Source organism: Nuphar pumila, chromosome 5, assembly GCF_984573655.1.
Source record: "Nuphar pumila chromosome 5, dmNupPumi1.hap1.1, whole genome shotgun sequence".
Classification (NCBI taxonomy): domain Eukaryota; kingdom Viridiplantae; phylum Streptophyta; class Magnoliopsida; order Nymphaeales; family Nymphaeaceae; genus Nuphar; species Nuphar pumila.
In genome coordinates this window covers 94,989,907-95,015,731 of record NC_143253.1, presented here as the reverse complement: position 1 = coordinate 95,015,731, position 25,825 = coordinate 94,989,907, and the positions used below count along the sequence as shown (strand labels likewise).

At 39.9% G+C, this 25,825-nt stretch overlaps 1 protein-coding gene across 1 annotated transcript in view; it reads left to right on the top strand.

Moving 5' to 3' along the window:
- The window catches only part of LOC149837845 (vesicle-associated membrane protein 727-like), a 48,480-nt gene that overhangs the window by 704 nt on the left and 21,951 nt on the right, over positions 1–25,825 (top strand). The window contains exons 2-4 of the mRNA XM_090006221.1: positions 478–835; positions 1,220–1,415; positions 1,515–1,635. Of these exons, the coding sequence (XP_089862347.1) occupies positions 646–835; positions 1,220–1,415; positions 1,515–1,635 (507 nt within the window). The 5' untranslated portion in view covers positions 478–645. The remainder of the gene's footprint in view (positions 1–477; positions 836–1,219; positions 1,416–1,514; positions 1,636–25,825) is intronic.

Below are 25,825 nucleotides of genomic sequence, written 5' to 3'. Positions count from 1 at the left end.
AACGATGGGGGGTGATCATACGAGGCAATATGCAACCATCATAATGTTTAGTGCCATCTGTTTCCGACTTGATTGATGCCCGGGACCGTGGGGTATGTGCTATATTTTGTGAATTATGAGAAAGAAAGTGAGAAAACTTAGAGAGGCAATAGCGAAACGGACTACAAGCATGCTTTGAATATTGTTGTTTGTGGGATAGTGGTGGATTCCACAGCTTGTCGAGCACCGTTGATGTCAATTATGGACTTTGTCGGGTTTTCCATGCTTTGGTCATGCAGAAAAAACTGTTTTGCATTTTCTCTTTGTTTATATTTTTAGTCGTCTTGGCAGAGTTATTATAGTGTTCATGATACGAGATGTTACTTGAGCATGTTAGTATTGTTGGGGTCCCTGCATCCTTTACTGCCTTCTGTTGTATCATTGCTGTCTTTACCCTTTTTTTCATTCGTTCTTCTTGTTGTTGTGTTATGATTACAGATATTGGTCAATGAATCGCCAGTGCTGTTCGTATGGAGAATGCATGGTTTCATGATCCATTGAGTTTCTACTCTTGCTTTTATTGTTGTTGCTAAATTTGTTTAGTTTCCTCAACACTTTTGAGCTTTGGGACTGTTCTTGAATGCACTTGAGGCCCTTAAACAAGCCATGAGTCAGCGAGGTTTGATATACAGTTTCGTTTCAAAGGGATCGGTGGTACTTGCTGAGCATACATCATTCACTGGAAACTTCAGTACTATTGCAATCCAGTGCCTACAGAAACTTCCTTCAAACAGCAACAAATTCACTTACTCTTGTGATGGTTATACCTTCAACTATCTTGTCGATAATGGATTTGGTATGACATAAAATATTTTCTTTATCTTATCGGGCATGTTTCTAGATGCATGCTATTGCTTTAGACTAGTGTTGAGTAATATAAACTTGGACTGCTGCAATTCCACCAAACATTAAGCAGATGAAGAAGCCCATTGATCTTAAGTTTTTTTCTGCTCAATCAATGTGTTGATTTCAAAAAGCCTGAGCTGGTTCAGGAGATTGGTGGCTCGAATCTTCTTACTGTAGCATGGACTTGGTGGGTTCTATCACAGAGTAGCCAGGACCGTTGGGTTCCTTGAGCACTCTAAAAGTTACAGCTGTCAACCTTTCTTCTATCTGCTAGTACCTTGAGTAAGATGAAACTATATCATGGATTATTTGTTTATTTGTTGCCCATTTGCAGTTTTTCTTGTGGTAGCTGATGAAGCTGTTGGAAGGTCTCTGCCATTTGTTTTCCTAGAACGTGTGAGAGATGATTTTAAACAGCGCTATGGAGGAAGTATTGCAGCTGCTAGTTCTCAACCCCTCGAAGATGAAGATGAGGATGATTTGTTTGGAGACAGATTTAATATTGCATACAATCTCGATCGAGAATTTGGGTTGTGTTTGGGAAGATGATGTTATTCATTGAATATTTTCTGTTTATTTGTTTTTATTTCCTCCTTTTAATGTGGTTTTGATTTTTATTCTTATTTCAGGCCTAGGCTTAAGGAGCACATGAATTATTGCATGAGCCATCCAGAAGAGATGAGCAAGCTATCTAAGTTGAATGCCCAAATAACTGAGGTGAAAGGGATAATGATCGACAACATTGAGAAGGTATCATGATTGTTAATCTTCCCCTGAAGAGTTTCTGAGTTTTTGATAGTTATATGTCAACTTGGTAGTTGGTTTCTGGTATTCCTTCTTTCATATTTATGTATAATTCTACACCATATTAAAATCCTTATCTAGGGTGATTAATTTTGTGGTTACTAGCTTTTGCTACTATGAGCATATGTTATCTCTGAACTCTGAAGTATTCTTTATTGTTAAAAAATTGGACCATGGCCATACATCATATGTGTCTCTGGATAAAACTGTTGTCATAAACTTAATGTTTTTGAATCATATTGGAGAATTATCACTTGATGTGACAATCTAATGACTTTGAATCTTAGCCACAAGCTGGATTTACATGTTGAGTCAAATTTGATTCAAGGGTAAGATTCCTCAGTTGCCGATGATTGTGTCTCGCCATTAATAATACATGTTTTCAAATGCTCTCATTCGGTAGGTGACATTGCGTTTCACAGTTACAACCAATGTCACCAATATCGCCGATATTTTGAAAATATTGCACGATAATATCAGCAATGTCAAGTCAGTTGATATTATCTGCAATTTACCACAATATTTTCAAAATATTGCCAATACTTAAAATGTCGCGATATTATCATGATATTTTTGGGGAAAAACTCATTTTTAATATTTTAAGTGTACGTTTTCTATTTTTTGTTTCTTTTATATTTTAAAACCTTCTAAAACTTATTTCTTTATATTTTTGCAAGAAAAATCTTGCAAGACTATTATTTTCTTATTATTTATATATTTTTTCAATAATTTTAAAATTTCAAGATTTTCCAACTTTTGAAAATCTCTTCGAGAAAATACCTTGAATGATATAGGTGACTATGGTTGCGACCAATGTTGTGAAAAGCATTGAGGCGTAGCGAGGTGCTTCACCAAAAACCAAAGTGAGGCGTAAAGCGTAAGCCTCATTTTTTTTAACTTAAAAAAAACTTTAAAAAATATCTAAAACTACAAATAAATAGAAGAGATGTTTTATTTATGAAACAACAACCAATAAGAAATAGAAAATCTCAAATAAATATTGACGAAACAACAACCAATAAGAAAAGACTATAAAAATCAGAGTTTTAGAAACAAAGAATCAATTACAATTTACATATAAAGCATAAATAAAGAGTTATGAAAACAAGCAATCAATTACAATTACATATAAAAACACAAATATGGAGGTAGATAACAAAAAATAAATTAAAAAAAAACTTAAGCCAATGCTTTATATAATCCAATGAATCCAAATTCATAATCAATAATAATCACCATATATTACATAAACAAGTGATCAGATCAGATCAGATCTGTATAACACTTTGAACTTGAAAATACCCTAAGCACATAACATGGCATTGCATTTAAAATTCTATCTGATAAAAAAGAAACATGATAAAATTCCCAATCTCAATACTAAACAGAACCCACAACCGAAACCATGCCAGAGAAAGATTGAAGAGAATATGAATATCTTTTTTTGTGTATTTTAAGTATTTGTTTCTTTTATATTATTTTTTTTAATTATTTATACTTTTACAACAAAAATATATAAAATCTATTATTTCTTAATTCTTATCTTTATTGTAATTTGTATTCCTGAATTACTGCCTTTATATAAATGTGCATGTAGGCACAAAAAAATGCAATCTTATCTAAACAAAAGAGAGTACAAAATCAGTGTTGGTAGAAATAAAAAAGGCTAACATTTAAAAAAAATAATGACTAACATAAAAAAAAGAATGCAAAATAAAAATAGAACCAAGAGACAGAAAGAGATTACTTGTCGAGAGAGAGAGAGAGAGAGAGAGAGAGAGAGAGAGAGAGAGAGAGAGAGAGAGAGAGAGAGAGAGAACAATCTTCTTTTTACTCCTTGTGTTGGGCCTGTTGGCAGAAATAAAAAAATAACTAACATAAAAAAATTCAAAAAAAATAGAACAAAAAACACAGAGTACCTATCGGCAGAGGGAGAGGGAGAGAACAACTTTCTTCTTCTTTTCTGTAGAGAGAGAGAGAGAGCAGGGACAACAAGAGACGAGAGATACAAAAGGAAAGAGAAAGAGAGGGAGGCCCCAACCCTAATTAAGGTCAAGACCTCCTCTTTGTCCCCAAATTTGGGTTTGACCCAGAGTTAGCGGAAGCGCCTAGGTAAGTGGGGAAGCGCACTTCCCCGAAGCACGAAACATCGCGCTTTCGAAACGCGCGGGGAAGCGCGATTCCCTTTTATGGGAAACATGCTTCCCTTTAATGGGAAGCGCACTTCCCATCAAGCTTCTCCCATTTTTTCATTTTTTTTGTATTTTGTATTTTTTATTTTTATTTTTTTTGCTTCCCCCTCGCTTCCTAGGTCGCTTCCGAGACGATTCATGATTCGCTCCTAAGTGGTCCCACGCTTCTCGCTTCCTAAAATTTTGAAAGTGCCTCGCTTCCCGCTCCCACTTCCCGTATCGCTTCCCGCTTCCTCAACTGGCAACCGTGATTTGACCCAATAATACTCACCTCGCCCTAAGGCGTATGCCTCATTCATAGCTATGAGGCGCATTTTATGCCTTTTACTTGTGCCTCAAGGCACAATGGGCCTCGCCTTGGGGCGAGGAGCACCTTTTGTGCCTTGAGGCGCATTTTTAATAACACTGGTTGCGACCTTACAAGGTTTGTTATTGTTTGATATCTACACTAGAAAAGGCATGAAATGTCAATTTGGATTGTAATCCATTTATGGCTCTAAAGTTATTTCTTCTCCATTTGGCTGATTATGTCAGGTATACATTTTTGTATTCCCTCTAGGTGGGTGAGGAGTTGCCCCATGCTGTCCCTTTATGCAAGAAACTATTTCTGTTGATGCGATTGTACCACTAGATGATGTTCTGGATGGCATCAATTATCAAAGCTTCGAACTTTCCTTCCCTCATGTGCAATCTGCAGATGCTGGCTATGCATGTTTTTGACAATTTTGGCACACTTGGGTTACTAAGATACCTACTATGCTAAAGTAATTAGTAGCGGGTTCGTGCTAATCACTTGTCTTCATACGACCAATTTGCAAAATTTTTCCCAGACGTTCAATTGTCCTTTAAGCTTTATTATCTTTGAAGGCCGCTTCATCGGGGATGAGAAAAATTGTCTTTGTGAAAATTGAGAAAAAAATTACAGAGAATTAATTCATGGATGGTTTAAATGCCTCTCTTATGTGGCAAGTGTAGCGCTGATCAAATCAATGTCTTCTAATCAAAAGGACCAAAACTATGTTTCTTTCTCTTCTTGACACCCATGATTATCTTTCAAGATTCATGATTGTGATGTAAGTGGTGAATAGTTTTGCGCCCAACTTGGTAAGAGCCTTTCTTTTCGAAACATTTGTTAGGAAGATTAGAAAACTGGATGATCAAGAGATAAAAATTTCCTAGTTACACTTTAAGGAGAAGAGATGAATAAAGCCATTGCCGAATATGAAAAGAGATGGAAGGAGTGGAGGATGAGTCATTCCAAAATCATGGAATGACTCGTTAATAGTATTGAAATAAAAAAATGTTCTAGTCTAGCAAAGTTTGAATTTGCTAGTGATGCTTGGAAATATCTCCTAGATATGTATTCTCTAAGGGATGTAGCTCATATAGATAATCTTCAAAGGAAAGAAAGAACAATGACCCAAGGAGATATGAGCATAAGAGAATACTACAATGCTCTTTCTCTCCTATAAGATGAATTAACTCTCTTAGAGTCTAAGTGACATTGTCCACTTGACATAGTGTTCTACGAAAAGCAAATCAACTCGGAGCATTTTTATCATTTCATAAATGGGCTTAGGCTCGAATTTGAAGGGACAAAGTCTGCTTATCATTTTTACTCGAGTAACTTAATGAAACAAGATGTGCACAATCACAATGCCAACAAAGGGCTATATAAGTGCACAAATACAATATGGCCTCTAATGGACCGATAACAATCTCATAAAAGAGATATACAAAAAACACGAATTCCACAAAAGCACAATGACACAACTTCCACACAAGCACAATGTAAAAAACTGATTTTTATATAACAGGCAGTAAGCTTAGAAAAGCTTGTGTTACATAGAGTGTTGAATCTCTATTTATAGAGCCTCACATACAATGAAAGGGAGGCAGTTCAACGCTCTCCAACAGTCATCTACAGTCCCTATTGGACTGTACTATATTGCATGCCATTAAATGACCAAATTACCCTTGATATATGTATATTGTATAAATATACATATTATCAGTTAGGTATAAAAATATATACACTATTTTAACATGGACAACCTCTCCACCCCCTCTCATTTGTGCTTCACCCAGCCCAACGCGCCTCCTCCCTCTCAATTTTGTACTTCACCTAGCCTCCTCCGCCCTGTCGCCCTTGTGGTCCTCCGGTGTGTGTGTGTGAGAGAGAGAGAACATGGGTGGGTTAGGGATTGCATTGAAGATCAGACGGATCAACCAACAATTTACATATTACACTGATTTACATATTCTAGTTTCTCGTTTCTCATATATATATGTCCAACACACATATATATATATATATATACATATTTTTTGTATATGTAATATGTTTTATCCTTCAAGGGTATTTTGGTCTTTTGACATGTGTAAATAGGAATAGCCCAATAGGGGAACTAATTTTTTTTATTAGGGGCATGTTTAACATTTGTTATATTGTTAAGGGTCTTAGTTGGACTAGGCGCTAGGTGGAGCCTAGGCGGTGAGCCCCTTAAAAGGCCTAGGCAGTGTAAGAATGCTTCGGGAATAGGTTTTCCTGCACAAGTAACAAACAAGAGAGAAAGAAGATAGAAAAGATGGAGTTCCCAAATGAGACGTCACCCATTATGGGTGGCGTGTTTCTGTATTTATATTTAAATCCTGAATATATAATAATATCCTTCACTTAACTAGGTATTTACAATATATATATATATATATATATATATATATATATATATATATATATATTACATTACGATGGATCTAGATCCAATCTAACCAACATATTCTTAACACGCCCCCTCAAAATGAACATGGTGTAGAACCATAGACAGTTTGGATTTTAATTCCTAGTGCCGATTCACTGGAAGTGCCTTGGTAAACAAATCTGCCACCTGGTCTTCTCTGCGAATAAACATAGGATGAATCTCCTTGGATTCAACTTTTTCTCTGATAAAATATTGGTCTATCTCTACGTGTTTCATTTTTCCATGCTGAACTGGATTAGTAGAAATAGAAACTGCATTGCGGTTGTCACAGTAGACTAGGGAGCTGGAGATAGACTGATGTAATGTAATGCCCCAAAATTTCAAACTTGCGAACCTTTCAGAAAACAGGCAAGATACTAGAAAAAATCTCTTTCCTTTTAGAGTTTGTTTATGAAATCAGCGGAAGACTATTCTTTTGTTGAATTTAGAAAGGCAAGCTGACAACTTTGGGCACGTTAGCTAAAAGAACCAAAAAGTACAAAATTCGGATATCCAAAGGAAAACCTATGACAAAACCCAAAAATGTCCAGGATGCGAGCTAAGAGCAGGAAAAAGGAAATCTTGAAGCCATCTTGTCATCGCGCCATCGCCCGTGGTGTACCAAATCATGACCTGTACCCATAGAATGGGTTAATTTCGCGAAAAACTAGTAGGTGCACAAGAGAGACTACACGTAACTGAATTAAGTACATTTAATTCAGCATGCTAAGCAGTTTAAAGCAGATAAACAATTAAACAGGTAAGCAGTTCAAAGCAGGTAAGCAGTTCAAAACTCGATTGAACAAAACGTATGTGTGATTAAACTTTTGTCTTCGCAAAAGTTTATACAGAGCCATAAAAAGGGTTTAGCAGAAGACTATAAGAAATGTTGTCTTCTACTTGATTCGACACGGATGAAGAGACACAAAGAGACATTGCTCTAGCTTGTTTTCGTTCCTTGAACAGGGTCTTTGCATTTAATCATTATCAGGTCATCGTTTGACGCTCTCACTACTTCTAACAAACTCTTTGTCCTGAAAAACCTTAATTTATTCCCATCTCTCAAGGCCTTACGCGGCCAACTGTCACCTGTTATGACTCACTTAAGGCGTCATACTTTTTCAGAAAAGCCCACCCTTCTATAGAAGGTCCAAAACATGATTATATATCATGATAAAAAATTAACAAAGATCTGATTCTCACATCTGGGTTCAACATATAATTATGCTAAAACAAAAAGTCAAATCTATAGATTCATAACTGGCTATTTCAATCAATTTCAGAAGATCATCACAGCTCACCATAACTTTTTATGGTAATAAAAAATCACAAGTTCCACGGCGGATCGCTTGGTTTAGAAAATATATGACCTCACAAGGAATTACTGCCCTAAATAGTATACCTGGTCTTGGACAATACACTTCCTCACAGGGGCTCACCATCTTTGTGGCTACCCGCTCTTGGATAGTGTACATCCTCATAGAGAATCTACCATTCTAGCCGATTACCAGATCTTGATCATACATACCCTCACAGAGAATCCTTTGAGAACCCGGTCCTCAACAAATGCCATATCCAATAAAAATTATTGTGATACACACATCAACACAAATGACCGCTCTCAGGGTCGATAGCCACTATTATAATTAACAAGATCAACGCCGGATCACCTCGTCTGGGAAATGTACAACCTCACAAGGAATTACCGCCCTAGATGGTATACCTGGTCTTAGACCATACACTTCCTCACAGGAGTTCATTGTCTTTGCGGCTACCCGCTCTTGGACAGTGTACATCCTCACAGAGAATCTACCACTCTAGCCGGTTACCAGATCTTGATCATACATACCCTCGCAGATAATCCTTTGGAGATCAGGTCCTCAGCAGATACCATACTCAATGATACATGCATCAATACAATCGACTACTCCGAACAATTGGCCGCTCTTGGGGTCAGTAGCCACCAATATGGGCACACACATGTATATCAACAATATGCATCGTATCACTTCACATGGTAAAACAAATCACAAGATCACACATTCCTCCAATAAGGTTCCATGAACCATGAACATTTATCACATGCTTTCAACATTTTTTATCATGTGACATTTCGATCACATCATACAGAAGCATATAATACTACGCATCATATCATTGCCACAAGAAACATTGCATTCCTCAAATAGGACCTCAAAGAATGCATAAACAAAGCATGAGTTCTATACACATGAGAACACACAAATTACATAATATGAATCAACTAAACATCAACATATTTAACTCCTACGAAGTTCAATAAATTTACATAGGATTCAAGTTATATGTGCAAATATTCGAATCATTGCATCATCATATGCATTCACAATTCTTATCTCAAAGCACATCACATTCGACCTTTCTAGCGTGTAACTCACGCACATATCTTCAAGACATTTTAATCAAATATTCATGATACTTATCAATCATGTTATATAGGTATGATATATTCACACAAACAATCATAATGCAATCTTCTGCAATACAACTATGTAGGCACGACATGTCATTTATCAGAATAAGCATCATAATCATAAGAATCTCGGAGACACCAAAGTCATACGTAATTTCATCGATAAGCTTTTATTTGACAAAAATATGTACCCAAAACACACGAAAGTCTTATGACCCATCAATTAGTGTGAACAAACTTATGTTTCGATATTACTGGCCTGTGGGTACGCACAGACAAATCGTAGAAACAACTGAGACTAGTTCGGGCGTCTGTTATTCTATGTATTTTCAATAACCCGAATAGCTAGTTGAGTCCGCTCCTAAGGGGACGACTTTACCCGAGAGAGGATTCCCTAAAGGCAGGTACTTGACAACAGATACATCCAATTTCTTCAGAAGTCCATGGGATCTACCACCTAAGATAATGTCCGGTAGTTCCTTCCCCTAACTCCAATGACTGGGGAGGCCAGATCTTTGCCCGTGGGGTGGTTATTAACATGTCCATTAGAGTGTGTACCGCTCTGTCCTCTCCCTTGATAGACTACAAGAAGCGAATGAGTGCGTCAAGGGTAAATTAACTGACTACTCATTCTATATGCTATGGTCTTTTGACCAAATGAGCATCTTACCTATGAAGGCGATCCCATTTTTATGTGTTTACAACATTGTGCATTTAACACTGTTCGAGGTCGCACGACCGTCTCATCCGATCATCGCAGTACTAGCGTGTAGTGCATGACTACAAGTACTCTAGGATGAAAGGGGTATAGTTCCTCAATAGGAGCCTCAACAAAAGTGTTTCGCAAAGATGTAATGTTTCTTAAATTTTACTTTTGACATTCTTTATCTTTTGAAACAGCCAACAACTTGTGCCAACATTTGTCATGCGATTTTCTAGAATCTCATCCGCTATTGGGGTATCTACATGCCTCACATGACTCGATACTGACCTCAATGAACGGGATACGTGTTTCTCAACAGAACCCCCGCTAAGAAGTTCGCTCAAGCCCCAATTCGGGGTTACCTGAGATATGTCGGATAGACGAACAGAACCAACCAAAACCCATTCTTTCAAATACTTTGATTTGGGCAGTCTTTGATGCTTTTGCGCAACTCCCTAAATTCTCAAGTCTACCTTGCAGGACTTCTCACTCGAAAAGCCAGGATCCCTGCTAGGGATCCCTCTTCTTAGACGATGATGTATCGTTAAGCCCCGACTCAACTCTAATCGCAAGAGGGAGAGCGGTAAATACCCCTTGCATCCTCCACGAGGATGCCTTTATAGCACATGCAATGAGCGAAAACCTGAGCGTTATCTGCAATGACAAAGCAGTAACGAAATATTTGCAAAAGCAAGAGCCTGGGCGCAAAGCGTAACGACAAAGGAAAGACATGACAGAAAGTAAAGGACAAAGATCGCGAAACCGAGTTCTTGAGTTAAATGCGTACTCATATAAATATATATATATATATGCATATATATTTATTTAATTATTCTTTTTAGTTAATTGAACTCAATTCAATTGTCCAAGTCATCCGTGCAATCTTCCCCTACCTTGGAGAGTTGCAAGCTTGCTGGCGCCTGTGGGTGTAAACGATTGACGGCTCCGGTCGCGGAGCGCGAGCACGATCCGCCGTACGAGTTGCAAAAGCGACAGTCTTAGCAAGCTAACACCAAAAACAGAAGGTCGGGGCACTGTCGCTGACCTAACGTGAAGGAAGCAGAGGCAGGGACATCGTGCCCTTGCGCACCTGCTATAAGCGCAAGAAGCAGGGGCAGGGGCTGCGAGCCCCTGCTGACCTGCTATCAGCAAACTACGAGGAGGCAGGGGTTGCACCCCTGCCTTCAGAAAGCAAGGGTAGGCAGGGTTGCGCCCCTGCCTGTCAATAACGAAGGGGAGGCAGGGGACTTCGCCCCTATCTGTCGAGCATGCAAGGAGGCTGGGACTTGTCCCCTGCCTGGCGATTATGTGAACAGGCAGGGGGTGAAGCCCCTGCCTGATGCCGGGGAAGAGGAAGGGGCTAGGCCCCTGCCCGTTAGCCACAAAGGGGGAGGCAAGGGGCTTCACCCCTGCTTGCCGAATATGCAAAGAGGCAGGGGCCTAACCCCTGCTTGACGAACATGCGAACAGGCAGGAGGCGAAGCCCCTGCCTGATGCCAGAAAAGATGGAGTAGGGAGGAGGGAGGGGCTCGACCCCTCCCCCGTTGAAGATGGTGCAGGGAGGGGGTTTGACCCCTCCCTTGGCCGTAGGGAGCACAGGGAGGGCTCGGCCCCTCCCCTGCCAAAAGGAGACGCAGGGAGGGGGACCGACCCCTCCCCTGCCAAATACGGCACCAGGGAGGGGCTCGACCCCTCCCTTGCAAACCGAGGCATCGGGAGGGGGCTGGGCCCCTCCCTCGCAAAACACATCGCAGGGAGGGGGCTCTGCCCTTCCCTTGCAATTTAAGGCAGCAAGGAGGGGGCTTTGCCCCTCCCTTGCGATCGAGGGAGGCAGGGAGGTGGATCAGCCCCTCCCTGCGCAAATGGAGAAGTGAGGGAGAGAGAGAGACGAAAGGAAAAGGAGAAGAAGAAGAGGAGGAGCGTACCTGGAGGTCGCCGGAAGAAGCTCGTCGGAGGAAGGGGGGTCGCCGGTGGCCGCTACTCGGAAGACGCGAGGAGAGGGGGTCGGCGGGAGAGAGAGATGAGAGAGCGAGAGGGGAAAGGGGGTTTCGAGAAACCTCCCCCCTTTGCCTCGTTGTCTTTAAAAGGCAGATAGAGAGGCGGTGGCCTCGGGTCGGGTCCGGATCCGACCCGAATCCAAGGGTTTTTTTTTTCTCGGGTTTTTACATGTAAGTTGCATAAAATGTGTTTGATCCAAGTGACTTTCGCAGTCACAGCTGCCATGGCCCTATACTCTACCTCGATACTGGATCGAGCAATGGTTTTCTGCTTTCTGCTTGCCTAGGAGATGATATGAGAACCTAAATAGACGCCATAACCTGTAATAGATTTCCTTGTAGTTGGGTCATGAGCCCAATCAGCATCCATGTATGCAATCACTTTGATGGAATGATAGGTATTCATACCAGTCAGTTTCATGTAAGCAAATCCATCAGAAAGAGTGCCTTTGATATACCGAAGAATTCGCTTTACTGCTTCCATATGCTTTGTTTGAGGCCTATGCATATACTGAGAAACATGATTTACAACAAAACTTAAATCAGGTCTAGTGAAAGTCAAGTACTGTAGCTATGCTCCGGTATTTTTCAGGGTCTTTCAAGTAGGTATCATCTGTTGAGTTTGCACTCAAATGCATGTGAGCAGCAATCCTATCCATGGGCTTACATTGTAACATCCTATTGCGCTGTAGAATATCACATGCATACTTTTGTTGGGAAAGAATGAGATGATCAAACTACTGGTCCACCATTACTTCAAGAAAGAATCAGAAAGGTCCTAAGTCCCTCATATGAAAAGACTTATACAATAGTGACTTTATCTCATTAACTCTTTCAATGTTGTTTCTCGTAATGATGATGTCATCAACATAGACCAAAATGATAGTGATGTTTGACTGTATCTTTTACACGAATAAAGAATAGTCACAATGACTTCTTTCAAATCCAAGAGTTTTCACAACAGTACTAAAAGTATCAAATCATGCTCGAGAAGCCTCCTTAAGATCGTAAATAGCCTTTCTTAGTCTCAACACAGAGGTGTTTGGGTCTCTTTCTGAATACCTAGGTGGATGCTCTATATACACTTCTTCACACAGGTCCTCGTGTAAGAACTTATTTTTAACATCTAACTGAAATAAACTCCATCAATGTAACACAACCAATGATTAGACAATTCAAATAGTTTTTATTTTGACCACATGAATGAAAGTTTCATCAAAGTCCAAGCCATGCTCCTACTTATAGCTTTTTGCCACACGTCTAGCTTTAAAACGTTCAATGCTGCCATCTGACTTCCGTTTAATTTTATATACCTATCGGTACCCAACAACATTCATGTCTGATGGCTTAGAAACCACTTCCCATGTATGACACTCATGAAGTGCAGCGATTTCATCATTCATAGCCTCTGTCCAACAAGAATCGAGGCTTGCCTCAACAAAAGACATATATGGGCTCTTAAACATGTTCAAGGGCTGCAACATGTGTAGAAATCTATTGAAAATGATTCATAGCTTACCCATCTAGATGGCGTATTCCTCACTCGAGTACTCATACGAGTGGGAGCATCTGCTAAAGGTCCTAAGTCTAGATTATCAGGAGCATTTGCTGTAAGACTAGTATCTTTAGGAGGTGTTTCTGTGGGCTGTTTTTGCCAGTCTGAAACAGGAGAAAGGACAACATCATGTGGCGGCATCGTGATGGCATTGTTGGACTGATATGCTGGTTTCCTTCTATCATAAACCTGGCCGAAAAAGGGAAAGTGACTTGTCTTTGGTGCACGAGAATCCGGATCAACAATCGTGCTGGATGAAAATGGGACATCGACATCATGATTTCGTGAGGCCAAAACAACTGCAAGAGATCAAAATTAGATGGTTTCTCTTGGCTGCCACATATATGCTCATCGAAAACATGTGAAATAATAACCTTGTTAGCAGCATGATCAAAACAACGATAGCTCATAAAATCATCATACCCAATGAATTGGCATACAGTTGCCCTGGGAGATAGTTTGCTTTTTAGAGACTTATTGATATGAACAAAACATCGATAACCATAGGCTTTTAGCCTTGTGTAATCCGGATGCACACCATACAATATAAAATGAACTGACTATCCTCCAAGGGTGGATAAGAGCATTCTGTTTATTAAGTGGACTACCATGTGAAAAGCTTCCGTCCATAGACCCTCCTGTAAATTGGCATCATACATTATTGCTAGGGTTGTTTCGACCATATGTCGATGCTTGCATTCAGCGACTCCGTTTTGTTGAGAAGTTATAGGACAACTCAACTTATGTTGAATACCATTGTCATGTAGGAAACATGTGAATTCATTTGACATGTATTCACCACCACCATTACTTGGGTTTCGACATATGATTTGAATTGACGAAACATAGAAAAGACTTGATCTTTCGATTTCAAAAAGAATATTCAAGTAAAACGAGTATAGTCATTGACAAAGATTAAATATTATTTGGATTTTAACAAAGATACAATAGGAGAAGTGATGCAGAGCAGGTCCAGGACATCCATGATCCAACAACACTCGGGAGTAGTTCCGAGTTCGGAAACCGGACCCAAGACCCGGACACGGCTGAAGCCTTTAAAACCCCTCTAGGGTTGCGTGCGCAAGGGGGAGAGAATTTTTCAGAAAAGCACAACCGCAGTTTTCCTTCATTTCTTCAGCAGTTTTCTTTTCTTTTTTTTATTGTTCTCCTTTACAGTCTGACACCTATTGCTGTCAGTTTTATTTTATTCTTCATCCTTCCCAACGCACTGGCATTCTTTATTTTCTGTTAGTTAATAGCTGATTTCCCCTTTCAGTAGTCTTTTGTTTTTCCTCTTTGTCTTCTTCCTGTCATAGTTTAATTTTATTAGATTCTTTGCATTGTCATTAGTTTGTTTAATCATCATTTCAATTCAGCCATTTGTTCAATCAAAATTACATTGAAATAAAGTTTACACTGTTGGATTGGTGGTATTCAATTGGTCGTTGTTGTGCGTGGCACGATGTGAAGATAGTGACTCTCCATCTCTCACTCGAGTGTTGTACTGCCAATTCATGCTCACTGCCTCAGAGTGCTGCCAAAGGCAGCCCTTAACGGGACGTCAAATATTCCTTCACCGACCCAGCGACTACAAGCGGTGCTCATCGAAAACACAACGCCACGGTTCCCTGACCGCGTCAAAGCCCAGACAGAGTCGTGTCTCATCAACCATCACCAGGGGGCGTGCAAACCGATCTTCCCACTGCGTCAAAGGTGTTTTGGAAGCCGATCGACGAGCAACAGCGTGAGTACCTGTTATCGTGAAAATATCACACTCGTTGCATCAAATGGTATAAGAGCCCCAGCCCCTTCTCCTTCATCAATGGCATGACGCAAGAAGCGAGGAACGATCCTATGAGCGGAAAGGCGCGAGAGGAGATCATGAAGCAGATGCTTAACAAGTTGACAGAGATGCAGGAAGATATGCTATGCCTAGAAAAGGAGGTAGCCGGTCTATCGAAGCGCATGGATGGGGTCGAAGCACAGATGGATGCGCTTGAATCCAAGGTGGATGCGCACGCAGTGCAATTGAATCAGTTAGGCGCTCGCGCGGTTAACCCTGTTGATACTATCGTTGTTGATCCAGCCCCGATGACGCTCCAGCACACGGCGCGACTTGAAGGCGTTGAGGAAACCTTGCACAGGGATGCAGGTTGCGGCAGTTCTACCCATCCGGTACCTTCCCTCCATCTCAAATCAGCAGCGACCCTGGGTCGCCCATGTCCAGGTACCCTCCAATCGAACTATCAAGGTGCGAATGCACCCCAGCAATGGCAGTGAGCCCCTGCGACTACATCACAGGTTGGGCCCGAGCTGCAGGACCACAGCGTTATGCTGGGTCCTGTCCCAGGCCTGGGCTCGTGGCCTCGCGCTGGGGAGCTCACGCCACAAGGTGGGTCGGGCCTGCAGGCTCCCGACGTGCAACCAGATGACATTGAGGCAGGCCTGCGCAGGGATGTTGATCGCGTGACCATCCAGCAGGTGGTGTCATATCCATCATGGTTTCTTGATGCCTTCAATTATGTCATTTCAACAAATATGGATGTCTTAAATTTGCGTATTGGTGGACCTGATTACTTAGACCTTCCATTGATCGAAACGGTTTGGGAGTTGACTGCAAATAATATTATTATGGTTTCGACAATTGGGAATGACGAGCCTCTTTACGGAACATTGAACACTCCAGCAATAATTGATCTTTTGAAGACGTTTGGGTTTGCTTTTGGGAACAAGATCCTGAACGGGGATTTCTCTATGGACGGTGAGCAGAGCCACTATGCATTCGAGGCAGATATAGTGAAGTTTTTAGAAGGTGGTTTAGTTTTTGGTAAGCATGCTTGTATTGTTGGGATTCTAGCCAAACCCTTAAGACCGTGTGCTAGAGGGACAAAAATTCAGCTTGTGCTTCCCTGGGGTGCCATAACAGATGGTATAGACGGTCAATTTCAAAACCAATCTACAGGCTTTAATTTGGAATCGTCCAGGAATATCGATACATATTGCCTATCATCAATGTGTCTGAGTTATATGCATACCGTGGTGATAACAAGTCATCAAAGCCGACTTCTTTCCAACCAGGGGAGAATGATGCACAGCAGGTCCAGGACATCCATGATCCAGCAACGCTCACGAGTAGTTTCGGGTCCAGAAACCGGACCCAAGACCCGGACCCGGTTGAAGCCTTTAAAACCCCTCTAGGGTTGCATGCCCAAGGGGGAGAGAATTTTTCAGAAAAGCACAGCCGCAGTTTTCCTTCATTTCTTCAGCAGTTTTCTTTTCCTTTTTTTATTGTTCTCCTTTACAGTCTGACGCCTATTGCTGTCAGTTTTATTTTATTCTTCCTCCTTCCCAACACTCTGTCATTCTTTATTTTCTGTTAGTTAATAACTGTTTTCCCCTTTCAGCAGTCTTTTGTTTTTCCTCTTTGTCTTCTTCCTGTCATAGTTTAATTTTATTAGATTCTTTGCATTGTCGTTAGTTTGTTTAATCATCATTTCAATTCAGCCATTTGTTCAATCAAAATTACATTGAAATAAAGTTTACACTGTTGGGTCGGTGGTATTCAATTGGTCGTTGCTGTGCGTGGCACGACGTGAAGATAGTGACTCTCCATCCCTCACTCGAGTGTTGTACTGCCAATTCCTGTTCACTGCCTCAGAGTGCTGCCAAAGGCAGCCCTTAACGGGACGTCAAATATTCCTTCACCGACCCAGCGACTACAAGCGATGCTCATCGAAAACACAACGCCACGGTTCCCTGACCGCGTCAGCCCAGACAGAGTCGTGTCTCGTCAGCCATCACCAGGGGGAGTGCAAACCGATCCTCCCACTGCATCAAAGGTGTTTTGGCAGCCGATCGATGAGCAGCAGCGTGGGTACCCGTTATCATGAAAATATCACACTCCTCGTTGCATCAAGAAGGACCCCACACATCAAAATAAATGAGTTCAAAAGGAAATGAAGCCTTTTTATTAGATCTTGAAAAAGAGAGTTCATGTCTCTTACAAACTCGACAACTGACACAAGAAGAGACAATTTGGTCTTCAACATCAATGAGACCTTTATTACACAAAATATCAATAACGCTGAAATTGCAATACCTTGATCTACGATGCTAGACATTGACATCCTGACAATCAACAAACTTTGAAGAAGTAAACAAGGCAAAACTAGCTGAAAAAGTAGCCGACGCAGTCGGGGCTTCATCAAGTAGGTACAGGTTCCCGCATCTCCTTAACTCAACGAGCGTTTGATTCGTGTGAATACCCTTCACAAAAACAAAGATGAAGAAATGTGACACATGAATTAGTATCTCGACATAACTGAAAAACGAAAATTAAATTTTTCTGAAGATTAGGAACGTGAAAAATATTTGAGAAAGGAAGAGGACCTCTACTAGTAGGAATGATAGTAGTGACCACACGAATAATGTGGTGATGTTTTTCCATGATAGGGTTTAGAATAAGAGAGTTTACCTAAATCTCCAGTAACGTGGTTTGCTGCCCCAGAGTCCAAGAACCACCCTTGATGAGACCCTGATGAATGTGACATGCCAGAATGTGCTGCCCAAGGGTTCCTTGTAGGATTACAAGGCTGTTGAATATTTATCTGTTATCTGTCCAAAACCAACATTAAGTGTATCCATGTCTTAGGAAGATGTAACTAATGGAGTTGCTGCAGTGTAAGGGCTCTGTATAAAATTAGCTGAGTCACGTGGTTGTGAACCAACTATAGATTGACCAGCTGCAGCCAATGCTCGAAAACGAGGAGGTATAGGCACTGTAGGTGGTCTGAATGTAGGGACATATCGCTAGTAACAGTTACAAGCGGTATGATCTTTCTTTTTACACATTTGGTATAAGACATTTGAATGATTTTCGGTGTGGCTAAAATACTTGTACCTCGACCACCACCACCAAAATTACTCCCATGCCCTCTGCCTCTTCTTCTAGATACAGAGGAAGCAATATATCATGATTTACTTCATTCTTTTGAGGTCTAGCTCACAAACCGAACATGGCCTCATGCTCCAATAATATAGTACGCAGGCGATCAAAAGGTAGACGAGTTGTCATGCTTGTATACACGGTGATAAACATATTATATTCTTCCCCCAATCCTCGAATAATTTTTGTTCATATATCCTCATCAGACAAAGGGTACCAATGACTGCCAGTTGATCCACAATAACTTTTATTTTTAAAAGGTAATCAACAATGGAGAAATCACCTCTCTTTAAATATGCAAATTCGACTTTCAATTGATATACCTTTGGAGTAGAGATCTCTTCATACCGGTGATGCAAAACATCCCACAACTCCTTCGCGGGAATGCCACAGGGAATATGCAATAGAATTTCACACGAAAGAGTGGCAGTGATGAATGCAACTTCTGTTTGATCATCTTTCTGCTAAGCAATAAAATTAGAATTGTGAAGTTGGGATTTCACTGTCTTTCCTGAACTTCTTTCCTACACTGAAGTTGTTTGGGAAACAAATTCCAAAGGTACAGGCATCGACGCACCAAGGTGTCCCATTAAATCATAGCTGCACAATATAGGAATAATTTGATTTTTCTAGGTAGTAAAATTTGTGGAATTGAGTTTTTTGGTGACAAGATGGCTGAGGAAAGAAGCATTGAGCCCGGCCATTGTAAGAACAAGAACAGGAGAAAGAAAGACTGCAAACGAGAACAGGAAAAGGAAATAGTAACATTCTTTTTTTTTAATCAGGGACAGGCGATGATGTCTGTCTGGATAGCGACATCACAAAGCTGTTCCTTTTTCCCTTCCTTTTTTTTTTTGAAAAAGGAATAGGGATATATATATTTCTCCTTTTTTTAGGACAAAAAACAAATCAGATTTCGATATGGTCTGATTTAATGCAGAGACAGAAAAGGAGAAATTGTGAAAAAATGATTTGCGGTGCAGAAAAATAGATCTGATACGTTTTCGATCAGATATTTAGAGAAAAACTATAGATCTTGATGATCGACGTGGAGAAAAAGATAGGTCTGATCTTATTTCGATCAGATTTTGAACATATCTGAAAGAAAAAGGTATAGATCTGGTAAATGCGCACTAGATCCAATATAGAAAACACAATGAAAATTAAGGAGAAGAGATGGTCTGATTCAGAAATCAGATCTGATTTAGAGAATAGAGAGACAAGGAATCTAAGGACAAAAAGAATATGTGCATCCAAGATTTAATAGGACTTACCTTTTTGCCGGTTCTGATACCATGTGAGAACGCTTCGGGAATAGGTTTTCCTGCACAAGCAACAGACAAGAAAGAAAGAAAAAGAGGGGAAAGATGGAGTTCCCAAATGAGACATCACCCATTGTGGGTGGTGTGATTCTGTATTTATATTTAAATGCTGAATATACAATAATACCCTTCACTTAATTGGGTATTTACAATATATATATATATATATATATATATATATATATATATATATTACATCATGATGGATCCAGATCCTATCCAACCAACCAACATATTCTTAACAAGTGGCCTAGGCGGTACCTTAAATAAAAAAATTATAAAAACTTAATAAGAAACACGTATACAACATAAAATCAATCAACAATAAGCAATAGACAAATAATATGTCGTTGAACACTATAAAGCAATTATGTGTAACATAACCTTAGCATGCTCAAACAAATTAAGAATAAATTAACTATTGAATAAACAAACCATATAACTAACAATGTGAATGAACAATACACAACAAATAAAATCATGTATACAAAAAAATTAACAACAATAGACATAATACAAGAAATAGACAGATTATGTCTTCTTCTCAACAATAGACATAATACAAGCAATAGACAAATAATGTCTTCTTCTTCTTCTTCTTCTCAGTAATAGACATAATACAAACAATAAACAAATAGCATGTCTTCTTCTACACCTCGAAGAAGAAAACAAATGATATGTCTTTCCCATCTTAAAAAACAAAATTTTCTTAAAAAAAAGAAAGCCTAGGCGGTAATATAGGGGGCTGCACCTAGGTCCCCTGGGCGGTGCGCCTTTGACAACTAAGTCAAGGGCATTCTTGCCCTTGACAATATAACCGTTGGGGCTCCCCAATGGCTAGAAATCTTGTTGGGAGCTGCCAACAACCATATTTTGGGAGCTCCTCACTCCCCTCTTGTGTATATATTATGGGCCTTAAGCCCCTTGTATTTCAATGAATTTTGTGTGCATTTGGTTCTCAATAAAGACTTTATTTTTTACATTGTGTTTTTCTAAGCCCCTAAGTCGCTATTGTGCTTGCGTTTATTTTTCTAAACCCCTAAGTGGCTATTGTTCTCTTGCCCCTTTGTGTGGATTTGTATTTGCCTCTTGTTTGAGGTGTGAAAAGTTCTTGATTTCATTACAGATATTTGGTTGAAACTGTAGTCACAACTCTTTTTTGGGATATTTTAAAAAAAAATTCTCAGAAAAAATTTGGGGATATCTCAGCATGTTAAGAAATAAAAACATACAACAACAACAACTACGCCTTCATCCCAAAACAATTGGGGTCGGTGATATGAACCAAAAAATAAAATCATTCTGGGTCTTCCACATGAATCCTTCTCCTCTAATCATTTTTATCCAATGCCATGTCCTCGGTGAGGTTCAAAGCATTCATATCCTTTCCTATCATCTCCATCCAAGTCTTCCTAGGCCTACCTCGACCTCTTTTAACTAATATATTTTTTCCATTTCTCAATCCTTCTAACTGGAGCATCATTAGGCCTTCGCCGAATATGTCCAAACCACCGTAAACGATTCTCTCTCATCTTATTTTCAATGGGTGCAACACCGACCTTCTTACGTATCTCCTCGTTCTGAATCTTATCTTTTATTGTATTTCCACACATCCATCTTAGCATACGCATCTCAGCTACACTCATTTTTTGAATATGATGTCTCTTAGCAGCCCAACATTCCGTACCATATAGTAAAGCGGGTCTAATAGTCGTCCTATAAAACTTTCTCTTCAACCGCAATGGCATTCTACGATCGCACAACACTCCAGTTGCACTTTTCTATTTCATCCACCCAACCTTTATCCTATGATTTACATCTCCATCAATTTCTCCATACTTTTGAATGATAGATCCCAAATATTTGAAACAATCATCCACCGGTATTTCTTGCTCACCAAGCTTCACTACACTCTCATCACTACTTCGTTGCTTACTAAACCGACATTCCATATATTCTATCTTACTTTTACTCAACTTAAAACCTCTTGCTTCCAATGTCTGTCTCCATAATTCTAACTTAGCATTAACCCCAGCTCTAGACTCATCAATCAAAACAATATCATCAGCAAACAACATACACCACGACATATTTTCTTGAATTGATCTCGTAAGCTCATCCATCACTATAGCAAATAGGAAAGGGCTTAAAGCAGATCCTTGATGTAACCCAACCGTTATAGGAAAATTGGTTGTCACCCCTCCACAAGTGCGGACATTGGTTACTACTCCTTCATACATATCTTTAATTATACTAATATACTTGAGAGAAACACCTTTCTTCATCATTGTCCACCAGAGAACGTCCCTAGGTACTCTATCGTATGCCTTCTCCAAATCAATAAAAACCATATGCAAATCTTTGTTCCTCTCTCTATATCTCTCAATAAGTTGTCTAAGAAGATGTATAGCTTCCATAGTTGATCTTCCAGGCATAAAACCAAATTGATTCTCCGATATCATGACAACCTTCCTTAACCTAGACTCAATCACCCTCTCCCAAAGTTTCATAGTATGACTCATGAGTTTTATACCACGATAGTTTGTGCAATCTTGTATATCACCCTTATTCTTATATAGAGGCACTAAAGTACTCTTCCTCCACTCATTAGGCATCTTATTTGTCCGCCAAATCTTGTTAAAAAGATTTGTCAACCATTCTAAACCTTTCTCTCCCAAGCATTTCCAAGCCTTGATAGGTATACCTGTAATGAAGTGCCAAATGAAAAATGGCAAAGTCTCCAAGCGAAAGCACGGAAGCACGCACATACACAAGAGGCCACAAAGGGGCAAAATAAACCACAAAAGTGGTCAAGCACAAAAAGAGGAAAAAAAATATATCTCACTTCATAGAATGCTTCACAAGAAGCTTAGAAAATACATGGGGCTGTGCCCCTTATTTATACACAGCAAGGGACCCAAGGAGGGGCTCCCATAGAGTCGTTGGAGCCCCTCCAACGGTCATATTTATGACCGTTGGAGGGGTCCAACGACTCTATGTGGACCCCTCTCAAATGATTAAAAAAGAAAGACTAAAAAAGCAAAAAAGGAAAAAGAATAAAGGAAAAAGAAAGAAAAGAAAAAGCATATCAATAATATGCGTGTATAGGTGAAATGATAGAAATACCCCTATCGGGTTTTACAAAAATAAATATATATATATATATATTTATATATATAGATAGACACATAGACATATATATATCATATATATGTATATTTGTCGTAATCTATATATATAGATATGTATATATAAATATACATCATATTTTAATACCCCCCCTCAAACACATGGTGAAATCGCCGAGAGTTTGCTAAGGAGGAAGTAGAAGCGAGGCGAGGGCAAGGCTTTGGTGAAGAAGTCCGCCAACTGATATTCGGTAGGAACATATGGGAGTTGAATGGTGCCGCGTAGGAACTCATCTCGAACATAATGACAGTCCATCTCAATATGCTTCGTTCGTTCATGAAAAGTGTGATTGCTAGCAATATAGATGGAGCTCTTGTTGTCACAACACAACTTTGAAGGAGTTGAGAATGAGACATCCATATCTTTAAGTAAGCTTCTTAACCATATAATCTCAGTTGTGGTAGTGGCCATCGCACGATATTCTGCTTCGGTAGACGAGAGAGAAACTTTACGCTGCTTCTTACACCTCCAGGAGATAAGTGACTCCCCAAGAAACACACACTAACCTGTGGTAGAAATACGATCATCGGGGTTACCCCCCCAATCAGAGTCAGTATACGCAAGTAAAGTAAGAGGTGAAGAAGAGGATAAGAATACTCCCTTAGTTATGAAATTTTTTAAGTATCTGATAATCCTCATTACTGCTGCCATGTGAGTAGTGGTAGGAGCAGTCTGAAATTGGCTTGCACTATGAACTGCATGTGAAATGTCAGGCTTGGTGATAGATAAATATGTTAAGGATCCAATTAATTGACGATAAGGCGTGGGGTCTGCTAAAGGAGTGCCATCATTGGCTCTCATCTTGGCATTGATCACTTCTGGAGTCTCCACCCTTTTGTCATCTGTCAACCCAGACTTAGCTATAATGTTAGAGGCAAGCTTCATCTGAGATAGGACATACCCCTTGGGGGAGTATGCAACTTCAATTCCTAAGAAATACCTTAGAAAACCTAGATTAGACATATCAAAATTTTTCTTAATAATATTTTTAATGAGATCAATACCTTTCTTATCATTACCTGTGATAGTCATGTCATCAACATATAATAACAAAATTGTTATGTATTCATTAGAAGATTTAACAAACAAAGCAGTATCTGTGTAACATGAGGAGAAACCATTATCAAGAACTACTTTGCTAAAAAGATCATATCAAGCTTTTGGTGCTTGTTTTAAACCATAGAGAGCTTTGTTTAATTTTAGAATATTACCTTTTCCAATTTCAAGACCCGACGGAGGGTCCATAAAAACTTCTTCACACAGAGTTCCATTTAAAAACACATTTTTGACATCAAGTTGATATATTGGCCATTGTTTGATGGATGCTAAAGCAATTAGGGTTCGTACACAAGTCATCCTGGCTACAGGAGCAAAGGTTTCTTCATAATCAATCCCATATTCTTGGGCGTAGCCTTTTGCAACCAAACGAGCTTTGTATCTTTCAAGAGACCCATCACATTTGGTTTTGACTTTATATACCCATCAACACCCAAATGCTTTTTTTCCTAAAGGTTGAGGAATAATGCTCCAGGTTTGGGCCTTATTAAGAGCCTCTAATTCGATTTTCATAGCTTCAATCCAATGTGGGTGATCTTTAGCTTCCTTGAATGAGGTAGGCTCATGATACGAATGTATTAACATGAGACAGGCTCTATAATTCGGCGAAAAAGATTCATAAGACACAAATTTTTGTGGTGGCTAGGGATGGCAGTGGGGCGGGGCGGGGGACAAGGTTTCCACCCCCGCCCCGCCTCAAAATTTTATCCTCCACCCCCGCCCCGCCTCCGCGGCGGGGATGGATTTTATCCTCCACCCCCGCCTCCATCCCCGTTTCATACCCTTCATCCCCGGTCCAAACGGGGATGAGGCGGGGCGGGGCGGGGATATTGCGGGGAAAAGTGGTCGGGGCGGGGATTAGGCGGGGATCGTGGCGGGGATAGGGCGGGGCGGGGAAAAGTGCACGTCCACCCCCGCCCCGCCTCCGCGACGGGGATGGATTTTATCCTCCACCCCCGCCTCCATCCCCGTTTCATACCCTTCATCCCCGGTCCAAACGGGGCGAGGCGGGGCCCCGCTTTCCCCCGGTCCACTGCCATCCCTAGTGGTGGCCTACTAGTACGAGAAGATCTCCTAGGTGGATTGTTATCAATAGATTCTTCTAAGGAGAAGTCTTGAGAGTATCTGTCAATAGCAGGTTGATGTTCATTTCCTATCCGCCGGGTATAGACATTTATATCATTAAAGTTTTCATTTTGGGAAGTATTATCATGTTGTGGTATATCATTATAATGTAAAATTCCATCACAACTAGTATCACAAGTAATTGCCTCAGGAGACTCAATCCTAGGAGCTAAGTCTAATAGAAAAGAATAATCGATGTCTTCCTTAGATGTGTGGATATCAAAACCATTTTGATCTTCAATAAAGTTTATATTTCTCGACACATATAATTTATTGTTTCGAATATCATAGCATCTATAGCCTTTTTTATTTTCACCATAGCCAATGAACACACATTCAATAGCTTTGGGTGGCAACTTATCTTGTCCTAGACTAAGTACAAAACATTTGCATCCAAAGATTCTTAGTCTATTAAAATCAGGAGTAATTTTAAATAGTTTTTCAAAGGGCCAAACATTTTTTAAAGAAGAAGAGGGCATACGATTCACAAGATATGTTGCGGTAAGAAGAGCTTCGGCCCAAAAGTTCTTAGGAACATTTTTAGACACAAGAAGAGTTCTTGTGGTTTCGATTAAATGTCTATGTTTCCTTTCTGCAAGACCATTTTGTTGCGGAGTTTTAGGATAAGAGCGTTGGTGCAAAATTTCATTTGATTTAAAATAATTTTGAAAATCTTTAGACATGTACTCTCCTCCTGAGTCGGATCTAAAAGTGGCTATATTATGTTGGAATTGATTTTGAACAAGAGCGTGAAACTCTTTAAAATTAATGAAGACATCGGATTTATTCTTGATAATGTAAACCCATGTGTATCTAGTAAAATCATCAATAAAAGAAACATAGTAAGAGAAGCCTCCTT